The 12,378-nt window shown below is 58.6% G+C and overlaps 1 protein-coding gene across 2 annotated transcripts in view; it reads left to right on the top strand.

Annotated features, from left to right (window-relative positions):
* SHANK1 (SH3 and multiple ankyrin repeat domains 1) overlaps positions 1 to 11,910 on the top strand; it is a 74,977-nt gene extending 63,067 nt beyond the window's left edge. For both annotated transcript variants that reach the window (XM_072615972.1, XM_072615973.1), the window contains 3 exons: positions 3,232 to 3,328; positions 4,971 to 8,013; positions 8,648 to 11,910. In XM_072615972.1, coding sequence (XP_072472073.1) covers positions 3,232 to 3,328; positions 4,971 to 8,013; positions 8,648 to 9,359 — 3,852 coding nt within the window. In that variant the 3' untranslated portion in view covers positions 9,360 to 11,910. The remainder of the gene's footprint in view (positions 1 to 3,231; positions 3,329 to 4,970; positions 8,014 to 8,647) is intronic.
* The last annotated feature ends 468 nt before the right edge of the window (positions 11,911 to 12,378 follow it).

Genomic DNA, 12,378 nt, shown 5'->3' on the forward strand with positions numbered 1-12,378 from the left:
AGAAAAATGTTGTAAGCAATGGAGTCATCCAAGAATATGAAGAGCCACTTCCCCCATTGGAGGCTTCCAAGTAGAAGACGAGGTGGTGGAGATTCCTTTAGGTGTATACGTTGGTCAAGAAGATCTCATCCAACTTGGAGATTCTATGATGCTGAGACTTGCCCAAGCCATTGAGATGGGGAGGAAGGAGGGTCTAGAGATAAAGACTAGACCATCAGAGGGGTGAAGAATAGATGGGAGAGAGAAGACTGGAGGTGAAGAGATCTGGTAGAAAGTCATTGCAATAGTCTGGGGGCTCTCCAATTGTTTGGTTTTTTAAAAGTGTTTCTACTATTGCCACAGTTTGTGAGAGAAAGCTCTGTCTGGTCTTGGTCATAAGGGAGAACAGTGTGTTCTTCTTGTCACCTCAGTCATTTTCTAATGATTTAAATAATAGCTCCCATTTTGCTATCTATACTGCTTTACTGTTAACAAAGGCCTCTTCTTACAACAGCCCAGTGAAATGGGCAATGTGAAGAGTATTCTCCCCATTTTCAGAGAAGGGGGCTGAAAGGAGAAAGCACTTGCCAAAATCTACAGAATCCCAAAATTCTAAGGGACCCCAGAGGCCATCTAATGCAATGTGAAGTACCTCTCTACCACATTGTCAATAATGGTCCTTCAGCCTCTCCTGAACGCCTTTCAGTGAGGGGGTGACCCAATATTCCCAAGGCAGCCCTTTCCATTCTGTGACAGCCCACTTCATTAGAAAATTCTTCCTGATGTCAAGCCTAAATTGTCTTCTCCCACTTCCACCCATGCTCCTTGTCCTGCCCTCTTGGACTAAAGAGAACCCATCAAAGCCTTCTTCCAGTGACTGAAGACAGCGATCACGTTACCCTCCCCCACCTTATGTCTCCTCCAAGCTAAGCATCCTCACTTCCTTCCAATAATCCAGGTAGCCCTGCACCATTCCGGACATCCTCCACAGCATCTATGCCCTTTCTAACCTGGGATATCCAGCACTGAGCAAAAGGCTTCCAAGGGACTCTGATCAGGGAACAGTATCTCTGGGCTCTTCTAATCAGCCTCCGTGGCCCCAGGCTTTTTTAGCTGTCATATGTTGAACTTAGAACCTATGAAAGTTTCCCATTGTCTAGTCAGGTCTCCTCCATCTTCAACATAGACAGCTGATTTTGGAATGAAAATGTATTCCTTTGCATTTCTCCCCATTGGATGAGACCTTCTTGGACTCAGCCCTTCCTTCTAGCTGATTAAGACCTCTTTAGATCTTTTTCACCAAGATGCTGGCTCTCACACACACTTTGGTGTCATGTGAAGATTTGAGAAGGATACCATCTAACCAAGTCTTTGGTGAAAATATTAAACAGCACCAGGTCAAGCACAGATCCCTGGAGCACTCTACTAGAAATCCTGGTCCAAAGTGACACCAAACCTTTAATGATTGCTCTTGAAGACTTGCCATTCAGCCAAGTCTGAATCTATGTAATTACATAAACTGTAGGTCTCAACCATATATGGGGGTTGACTCACTGTTTAAGAAGCGCTGAAGGGGTCTCAAGTGGAAAAAGTTTAAGGAGCCCTGAATTCTAACCCACTTCCTTCCATCTTTTCCACAAGAATACCACCAGTTCAGTGACCCTTTCCAGGAAAGGAAATGAGTGGTATGAGCCACTTTTGTTTCTTTTGTTCTCTTTTGTTTCTCTTTCATTGATGCCTTTTTGCCTTTACTGAATAATGCTTGGGTGCTTTTCTCCCTTCCTTCTCCCCACCTGACTCTACCCACTTGAAACCTTTCCTTGGAACAAAGACAAACAATTTAGTGAATACATTTGACTAAGTGAACAATTGATGGAAACCTTGGCATTCCCTAAATTATATTAATATTCTGTCCTAAGGCGTTACAAGACTGATTGCTTGACTTGAGGAAAGGACACTGGATTTTGAGTCAAAAGACATGGGTTGAAATCCTGCCCCTTACTGCCATGTGACCTTGGACAGATCCCTTTCCCACTTTGGCCTCAGTTTCCCCATCTGTAAAATGAGGGGTCGGACTGGGCTTCAGAGGATCCTTCCAGCTCATAATCTTTGATTCATGATGCTCCTTGTTCCCAAGTTACCAGTTTCCAGGGAAGACCTTGAGGCAATCATCTCTCCCCTTCCTCAAGGTGGCAGAGTGGACTTTGAGGAGTTGAACATGAATTGGTCTTGACCCTTACCATCCATTTAACCCTGAGCAACTTACTCAGCCTCTCTGGGCTTCAATTTCCTCCTCTGTAAGATGACACACTTCTCTCTGCCATCTCTGCCTCCCAGGGCTGTTGAGAGATGGATTCACAGACCCTTTGCAAGGTGGGGGGCAGGCCTGTGATCTCCTTGGGGTGGCGATCTCCCAACGAGGGAACTCCCTTAACCACACAGGTCAGACCTGGTTCTGCATCTTCTGGTCTTAGATAGGGCACTGAGAGTGAACTCTGAAGTGAAGTGTGCCTCAGAGGTGGGAATTCTAGAAGCCAGCTCCCTGGCCAGAAGACTAGACTGCCTCTCATGTGTAAGCCTGAGTACAAGGGCAGGTTCAGCATGTTGTGGTGGTTAGAACCTGGCTGGGGAGTCACCCGGGGGAGCTTTGGCTTCTGGGTGCCCTCAGGAAACTCCCCAGGATCTGCCTTTGAAATCCTAGGACCTGTTCCAAACAAAGATAAGCTAATAACTGTAACTGGCTGTGGCGTAGCACTTTTAGATTTACAAGGTGCTTTATAAATATAGCTCCGGGATCATTATCTCCATTTTACTGATGAGGAAAGTGAGGCTGGGAAAGGTTCAGGGACTGGCCTCTGGGTCACCTTAGGGACGTGAGCTTCTTCTTTGCTTTGTTGGGCTCCTTGCTGAAACCTCCCCGGTGGCTGGGTTCATCCCCCTCCTTTCCCACTCCCGAGAGTATTTCAGACATTTGGCAGCCAAATGTATGATTCAGAGATGCCCTGGTGGCCAGTTGTAGACACCAGTTGTTTCTTTAAACACTACAGATTGGGGGCAGCTTCTTGTTCCCTTTGACTTCTGGGGACCCAGATCTGTACAACTTGTGGTTTCTCCCAGTCTATCTGATCTCCCCTTCTTCTGACCCTTTGGGAAAGGAAAGGAAAGTTGGGAGGGGGTTGGAGGGAGGGAAGCATGACTCTAACTTCCTTCCTTGTTGCCTATTCTGTCTCCTTGCCCTTGTGCCCTACTCAGTCCAGCTTTGATCCCCACCACCGTTCCCAGCCTAGTTATGAGCGGCCATCTTACCTACCCGCTGGACCAGGCCTCATGCTGCGACAAAAGTCTATTGGTAAGTCTGCATGGGACTAGAGAATTCGCCTGGGCAGGCTACCTTGGTGGAGGGATTGACACGAACTTACCGGCAGCCTTATGATCCTGAGAGTCTTCTGTTCATCCCTCATCCCCAGATTCAGGGTCTGGACTTGTGTGAGCTTGAAACATCATTTTGCTGCTCTAAGCAAAAATTTAGCCCTTCTGTAAAATGGGGATGGTCACTTTTTGCCCCTTATCTCAGTGGGGTGTTGGGAGGAAAGGGTTTTGTCAAACTTCAAATGTGATAGGAAGGTGTTAGTCAGGCCCGGAAACGACCCAAGATGACAGGTCCTTTCACAAGCACAAACCTTTTTCTGGAGCCTGCCCCCTCAATCCACTAGTGCTTGGTAAGCACCTGTGTTTGGGGCGGGGGGGGGGGGGGGGGGGGGGAGGGGATGTTGCTCCTCAGCTGGAGAGCTGGTGGGCTTGGAGGAAGCAAGAGCTGAATATGAATTCTGCCTCAGACAACCACTGGATCCCACATGGGACACTCTGCCTTTCCAAGCTGGACTAGCTAGCTGGAACTAGCAGTCTTTCATTTCCCATCTGTCCTTTGGAGCATGGGGATAATAGGAGCACTTACCTGACAGGGCACTTGTGAGGGTCAAATGAGTTATTTCAGAAGCTCTTTGCCAACCTCACAACACCCTGGGCAGGCACCTAACCTTGAGGTGCCCTCTCCAAGGTGACATACAAGCAGGGGCCAATGTTCTCACCAGGAGTTACCCGTACTCCTGAGCAGGTAGCCCAGGTTATAAAAGAAGTCCATCCAAGCCCTGAGAGGGGCACCCAAAGGCAGATAGATAGCAATTCCTGCCTTTTTGCTGGGCCTTGCCCTTAGGGGACTTCCGGACACTCCACTCCTCTCTGAGGTGCCAAATGACCACAAGTTTCTTGGTGGAGGCTACACCTCAAAGGACAGTTAAAGTCTCACTGCTAATAGGCTGGGGACTGACCATAAGGAGAGGGACCTCTTTACACATACCAGGCTACCAGTCTGCACAGCTAAGACTTAGAGAGTGGTTTAAATCACTGAGTGACTTGTCTAGGGCCACATAGTCAGCAGATTTCAGAGCTGGGACTTGAATTCAGGTCTCTCCTGGCTCTGCCTCGGGCCCTTTGAGTTACGGCAGGTGCGTTTAGAGTTTGCAAAACTTTCCCTCAGTCCTGCCCAGATTCTATCCCTCCTTTCCTGAGGAGGAAAGGAAGGCACAGAGAGGGCCACCCTGGAGCTCGTCTGTCAGTGGATGAGGCTTCGCGGCTTAATCCAGAGTTAAGCCGCTGGATTGCCATCCGAGGTCCAGCCTGGCCAAGTCCACGGTGGCCTAGCCATCACCAAAGGGCTGGCCACCAGTGATGGCATGTTTTGGCCAACGCAACTGAACAAGGTGACTCCCGAGGCAGCAGAGGTTATGATCTGCACCAGTGGATGGGGGGCAGCCCACAGGGCAGAATTCACAGAGCCCGGGAGTGTCGGAGTACGATAAAGACTGCCCAGCTAGGGCCCAGCCTCCACCCCACTCCCTCTAAAAATCGAGGTCTTCCAGAGGCTAGTGGGAGAGGTCCCACAGGCTAACTCAATCCTGACTGACTCTTCCCTTCCGCACCCGTCCATTCAGGGGCTGCTGAGGACGACAGGCCGTATCTGACGCCCCCAGCTATGAAGTTCAGCCGAAGTCTGTCGGTCCCGGGCTCAGAAGATATACCCCCACCTCCGACCACGTCCCCGCCTGAGCCTCCTTACAGCACCCCGCCAGCCCCATCCTCCTCTTCGGGCCGACTCACTCCCTCCCCCCGGGCTGGGGCCTTCAACCCAGGGAGCGGGGCCCCACTGCCTTCCTCTTCCCCCGCCTCTTTTGACGGGCCCACCCTCCCTGATTCGCGGCCTTCCGGCCGAGACAAGGGTCTATACCACGCGGGTCCAGGCGTTCTTCCCCCAGCCCACCACCACCCGCCGCACCACCACCACCACCATGCCCCTCCCCCGCAACCCCACCACCACCACGCCCACCCGCCCCACCCCCCGGAGATGGAGACTGGTGGCTCCCCGGACGACCCCCCGCCCCGCCTGGCCCTAGGCCCCCAGCCCAGCCTTCGGGGCTGGCGGGGAGGCGGCCCAAGTCCTTCTCCCGGGGGCCCCGGGCCCTCCCCCTCTCATCACGGCGGCGGAGTGGGATCAACCCCTGCGCCTGCCCTGCGTTATTTCCAGCTCCCTCCCCGGGCGGCCAGCGCGGCTATGTACGTACCGGCTCGCTCAGGTCGGGGTCGCAAAGGCCCCCTGGTCAAACAGACCAAGGTGGAAGGCGAGCCTCAGAAGGTCAGCCCCGGGGCGGGTCCAGCCCCTGCGCCCTCCTCGCCAGCCGCCCCGCAGCAGGCGGCTGAGAAGAACTCCATCCCCATCCCCACCATCATCATCAAAGCCCCGTCCACCAGCAGCAGCGGGCGCAGCAGCCAGGGCAGCAGCACCGAGGCCGAGCCACCGGCTCCGGCCGACGCCGGCCCCTCTCCCGCCTCCCCGGTTCCGACACCCTCCCCAGGACCGCCATCTTCGCCTCTGCCCGCTCCGCCCTCGCCAAGCGGCCCCGCCACCTTGGACTTCACCAGCCAGTTCGGGGCAGCCTTAGTGGGAGCTGCCCGGAGGGAGGGGGGCTGGCAGAACGAGGCCCGCAGGCGCTCCACCCTCTTTTTATCCACCGACGCCGGGGACGAGGACGGCGGAGAGGCCGGCCTGGGCGGCTCTGCGCCGCCGGGGCCGCGCCTCCGCCACTCCAAGTCCATAGACGAGGGCATGTTCTCCGCCGAGCCCTACCTGCGTCTGGAGGCGGGCGGTGGCGGCTCCTACGGAGGCTACGGGCCCGGCCGAGCCTACGGCGGCAGCGGCAGCGGCGGCGGCGGGGTCAGTGCCTTCACCAGCTTCTTGCCCCCGCGCCCCCTAGTCCACCCGCTCACCGGCAAGGCCCTGGACCCCGCGTCGCCCCTCGGGCTGGCTCTGGCTGCCCGAGAGCGGGCGCTGAAGGAGTCGTCCGAGGGCAGTGGCGCTCTTCCACAGCCCCCTCCTCGGCCTCCATCTCCCCGCTACGAGGCCCCTCTCCCGCCCCCTCCTCACCCCCACCACGCGCACCCCCTCCCTCACCACGAGCCAGTGCTGCGCCTGTGGGGCGCCCCGCCGCCCGAGCCTGGGCGGAGAGAGCTGGGCTTCAGGGCTGGGCTCGGGAGCCAGGAAAAGTCCCTGCCCGCGAGTCCCCCAGCGGCTCGCCGCTCACTCCTGCACCGCCTCCCTCCCGGGGCCCCCGGTGTGGGGCCTCTGCTGCTCCAGTTGGGGCCCGAGCCCGGCCCGCCCCCTCCTGCGGCCAAGAGCTGGAGAGGAGGCGCAGGCCCGGATGACTCGGAGCGCCTCCCCCTGCACGTGCGCTTCCTAGAGAACTGTGAGCCCCGGGGAGGCGGGCGGGGCGTCCCCTCCGAGGACGCGGCCCCGGGGCCCCCTCAGGCCTCCGCCTTGTCCCCTCGAAGCCGGGAGGAGAACGGGCTGCCCTTGCTAGTCCTGCCCCCGCCCGCCCCGTCGGTGGACGTGGAGGATGGCGAATTTCTCTTCGCCGAGCCACTGCCTCCGCCCCTGGAGTTCTCTAACAGCTTTGAAAAGCCCGAATCCCCCCTCACGCCCGGGCCTCCGCCCCCGCTGCCCGACCCGCCTTCCGTAGCCACTGCCGCCGCCGCCGCCGCCGCCGCCGCCACCGCCGCCCCGGCCACTGGCCCTTCTCCGGCGGCCGCCTCCGGCCCCGCCTTGGACTCTACCGCGTCCAGCCTGACGTCCTACGACAGCGAGGTGGCCACACTGACCCAAGGAGCGGCCCCCGGCCCTGGCGATGCTCCTGCTCCAGGGCCCCAGGTTCCCCTGGCGCCCGCCCCCGCAGCCCCCGCGGTCCCCGGACCGGGCTCAGGCCCTGACCCGCCCCCTGGCACAGACTCGGGCATCGAGGAGGTGGACAGCCGGAGCAGCAGTGACCACCCTCTGGAGACCATCAGCAGCGCGTCCACACTGAGCAGCTTGTCGGCCGAAGGAGGCGGCGGGGGCGGAGGCGGAGGCGGCAGCGGCGGCGGGGGCGGCCCAGAGCTCCTGGACACGTACGTGGCCTACCTGGACGGCCAGGCTTTCGGGGGAGGGGGCGGGGTCGGCCCGCCCTACCCCCCGCAGCTGATGACCCCATCCAAGCTGCGAGGCCGGGCCCTCCGGCCTGGCCCAAGCGGGGGCCTCCGGGACCCGACCACCCCTACTAGCCCCACTGTCTCGGTGGCGGGCGCCGACGGCTTGCTGGCTCTGAGTGGCTGCGGAGGCCCCCAGCCGTCTGGCTCCTCCGACACGGACGGGGCACCTGGTCCCTCCGGGGCGACCTCACTGCCCCGAAAGCTGCTGCCCTGGGAGGAAGGGCCAGGCCCACCCCCGCCTCCCTTGCCTCCACTGCCCGGTCCCCTGTCCCAGCCCCCACCCTCGGCCTTGGCCACGGTCAAAGCCAGTATCATCAGTGAGCTGAGTTCCAAGCTGCAGCAGTTTGGTGGCGCCGCGGCTGGCGGGGCCTTGCCCTGGGCCCGAGGAAGCAGTGGGGGAGGTGGGGACAACCACGGAGGCCCCAGCTATGACCGTACTGCCTCCCTGCAGCGACAAAGGTGAGCTGGAGGCTGAGGCTTCCGGGATGATGGGAGGGGAGGAACCTAATTCGGGAGGGAAGGGGGGTCTGGTGCCAAAGGTACAGAAGAGATGTCTCACCTAATCCCCCTTCTCTCCTTTATCTCTCTTCTTATTTCTCTGTCCTTCTCTGCCTCTCTCCTGCATCGCTCTTCCCGCCTCTGTTTCCCCTGGGCTCATTTGTCTCCTTTATCTTGTTCCTCCAACTCCCTTCCCGCCCTTATTTCTCCCCCCATTTCCCTTCTCTCCCCACTCTCTCCTTTTTCTCTCCACTTCACTTTTTCATTCCATCGCTCTTCTCCTGCTCCCTCTTCCCATCCCTCTCTGTATCTCGGCCTCCGTCTCTGTCTGTCTCCCCACCCCCCATCCCATTCTCTCTCTTTTCTGACTTTTGCCCTTGTCCCCATCCCCAATCACTATTTCCGTCTGATTCTTTCGCCATTCGTTTATTTCTCTCTCTCCCATCGCATTCCTCCATCCTTCGTCGCCTTCCCCGCAACCCCGCGTTCTTCCTGAGCCTTGCCCTTCCCCGTTTTCTCATTCTCTCTCTCATCCCTGTGTCCGCCAATCTGTCTCCTCCATTCCTCAACATTTCCGTCCCCACCCGTATCTCAGGCTCTCGGATGATCCCCCGTCTTCGCTTCTCTCCAAACCCGTCAGCAGCTTATTCCAGAACTGGGCCAAGCCTCCGCTGCCGCCACTGCCCTCAGGGTCTGGGGTGACCCCAGCATCTGGGGGAACCGGCGCTGGGTCGCCCTCACCGTCCTCATCTTCATCCACTCGCCATCTCCAGGGCGTGGATTTTGAAATGCGCCCCCCCCTGCTCCGACGTGCCCCCAGTCCCTCCTTGCTGCCCCCCTCGGACCACAAAGTCAGCCCGGCTCCCCGGCCTTCTTCTCTGCCCATCCTGCCCTCTGGACCCCTGTATCCCGGCCTCTTCGACCTACGAGGCTCGCCCACTGGAGGGGCTGGGGGCGCCTCGGACCCCTTCGCTCCCGTTTTCGTGCCCCCTCACGCGGGGATGGCGGGAAGCCTGGGTGGGGCATTGGCTGGGGCCTCACGCTCGCTGTCGCCTACCCGTCTGCTATCCTTGCCCCCGGACAAGCCGTTTGGAGCCAAGCCCCTAGGTTTCTGGACCAAGTTTGACGTGGCCGATTGGCTGGAATGGTTGGGTCTGGCCGAGCACCGAGCTCGCTTCCTGGACCACGAGATCGATGGCTCCCACCTGCCCGCCCTGACCAAGGAGGACTACGTGGACCTGGGCGTCACCCGGGTGGGGCACCGAATGAACATTGACCGCGCTCTCAAGTTCTTCCTGGAGAGGTGATGGCCGGCCCACTGAGGACCCTCGGGGAGGGCTCTCGCTCAGCGGCCCCGCCCCTCTGGAATGCTGGCCAGATGTCACGTGACGCTCCCCTTCGCCCTTTCCCCGCCTCCCTCCCCCCCAACCTGGGCCGGCCACTTGCTTCACACCTGCTCAACTGGCAGCCGACAGTCACCGCACTGGACATGCGCACCTCAGCGGAGGGGGCAGCTGGGCCTGGACAGTGTGTGCGTCGGTGTTAGGGGACAGGGGGACAGGTGGGAGAGACGCGACTGTGCTCCCTCTCAGGGAGATGGCTGAAGCTGCGGAGGGCTGGAGGGAGAGAGACGTGAAAAGGGAAGATGTACCCCGACCTCCCCGTCTCCAAGTCCCTGGGAGAGGAGGGGAGGATAGCAGAGCCACAGACTGGGAGCCCCAAGGCTAATTGGATGAGGAGGATTTCCTGGGCAGCAGGGGAAGGGGGCCAAGCGGGGGAGGGGTGACAATCCCCTCCCCAGACTCCAGATTTGACCATCCACCACGCCCCCATCCATCCCCACCTCCCGCCTGACCTGCCCATCCCCAGCCTAACTCCCATTCCTCTTCTGCCCTCTTCTCTCCCTCCCTCTTGGCCTCTTGCACGCTCCTTTGCACGCCTGCTCGCCTATGCGTCATCCCCTTCCCTGGGCTGCTATTTTGCACAGATTTGCGCTGTCTCATGCTATCTTGCACACTCCCCAAGGTGGTGAGCGCAGGTCCCTTAAAGCTGTCGCGACCCAGCGTTCTTGCACGCTCACTTTTTTTCTGCCCCCTCCCTTTTAATTATATTAGCTCCCACAGTTCTCTCCCTGGGGACTTTTGTGCCCTGCCCTCTGCTCCTCTCACCCTGGACTGCACGCTCGGCTCTTCCACGTGCTCAGGATCACCGCCCCTCACACTAGCTCTTCCATCATTCCCTCTGCTGTTTGCACTTGCACACCCCTGTACATGCACCATCTCCTGGCCAAAACACCACACTCCTTACACATGTGATCTGTGGCACACACACTCTCATTTTCATGTCTTGCTTCCCTGTTCCCCTCTCCCTTTCGGGCCCAGCTCCTCCTTTACACTTGGTCGATTACTTTTCACAACACATACACGCTCACTCTTCTGTTTCTGCTCCTTCCTTGTTCCTCAGCGCATTCACCCCTTGCACACTCACTCTTCTGTCCTGCTTCTCCCCTTCCACCCTCACCCATCTGTTCTGAACCTTCCCTTGCACACTCCCTTGCTCTTTCCTACACTTATTCCTTCTCTTGCTCACTCCTCCTACTCCTGGCCCTTCTTGCTCTTTTCTCCCTCTTCTTGCACGCCCTGCTTACACACTGGTACACCCTGCCTCTTCTTGCACACTCCCTTGCTCTTCCTATACTTTCCACACTTGTAGATCTTTTTTCTTCTCTAGTCTCTTGGACACTCGATCTGTTTTCTCCTTTTGATGTGGTTTTTGCTTGCAGTCCTTTTAAAACTCCTGCTTCTTTTGCACAGTTTCCTCCCTTCTACGTCCTTGGTACACGGTCTTCACTGTATTTTCCCCTCATGTAGCTCTGGCACGTGATCTTTTCTCTGGATTTTCTCTTGTAAAACTCTGGTCTCCTTCTCCCTCCTTGCACTCTCACTTTTCTGCTTCTGCTCCTTCCTTGCTCCTCCGCGCCTTCTCCTCTGGCACACTCCTCTCCCAGTGACTCTTCGCATGCCCTTCTCCTCCTTCCCCTGTCCCTGTTCTTGCACGCTCTCTGGCGCTCCCCACCTCGCTTTTCTTGCTCCCCTCGCCCGGGACTCCTCTCCCAGACTCTCGGGAAGCCCCTGCAGCCCTTCTCTTGGACACACTCCTTCCCTTTCTTCCGGCTCTTTCGACCTGTTTGCTCTTCTTCTAGATTTACACTCTCCTCTTTGCACATTTGCCTTTTCTCAGATATTTCCACTACCTTCTTGGATTTACACTTGGCTAATTCGGCCTCTCGTTCTCTTTCTTTCCCTGTCTCTTGCATGATGGTTTCTCTTCCCTCTCCCACCCCCCCCCCACTCCCCTTTCTAGCATGGCTTACCCTCTTTCTGCCCCCTCCCCATTTACCCAAACGTTTCCTTCCCACTACCAGCTCCCTCACAGACCTGGGGGGGGGGGTAATTGAAGTCACCCCTCCCCTTATCCTAGGGACGCTTCCCCACTTCCATTGGGAAGTGAAGGACAGCCCCTCTAAGCTTCCCCCCACACACGTTCAGCTGCCAAAGAAGGGAGCTTCCTTTCTTCCCCCTCACTCTAAGCCCACCCTCCCTTCTGCTACCCCCCAAATTCCAGGGGGGCTGCTCCGTCCATGGGTGGGGGGGGCTCCCAGCCCTCTTCCCCCTCACCACGTCAGGGATCTGCGGGTTATCTTGCGGGAGGGTTGGGTGGAGGGGGGGAAGGGGGTGAGGGAATCCGTCCTCCCTCCCTCATGTCCGTCGTCCGTTGTTCTCCCCCACCCCCGGGGACCCCGCGGTGTTCGTCTATCAAGGGCTTGTTCATTCCGGATGGGCACCGCGGAAGGGGGCGGGGTCAGGGAGGGGGAGGGAGGGGAGAGAGACCCCGGGTGGGATGGGAGGGGGGCGGGGGCGGGTCCGAGCGCAGGGGGAGGTGATACAAAGAAAAAAAAAGCAAAAACCCACAAAAAAATCTCAAATCGACCCCCGAAGAATTGTCTTCCAAAGGGTGGGGGGCGGGGGGCGGGGCGGGGGGCAGGACTCCTGGGGGCGGGGCGGGGGCAGGAGGCGGACTGTGCCACTGGCGAGCTGTCGGACCCTGGGCAGGCAGCCTGACCTCCGGACCTCAGCCTCCCCCTGGCCGCCAGAACGGGCCGGGGGCTCGAGGCTCTCCGCGGCCCAGGCCCGGTTCTTTCCACGCCCCTCCCGGGCCGTCTTCGGCACCTAGGCGTCCGGGCCGCGGCCACGGTCTGGGGAGGGCAGGGGAGGTGGGAACAGACAGGGGCCGTCCCCTCCCCCTCTCCGATTTTGCAAAGAAATG

The sequence above is a fragment of the Notamacropus eugenii genome, chromosome 5 (genome assembly GCF_028372415.1).
Source record: "Notamacropus eugenii isolate mMacEug1 chromosome 5, mMacEug1.pri_v2, whole genome shotgun sequence".
Lineage (NCBI taxonomy): Eukaryota > Metazoa > Chordata > Mammalia > Diprotodontia > Macropodidae > Notamacropus > Notamacropus eugenii.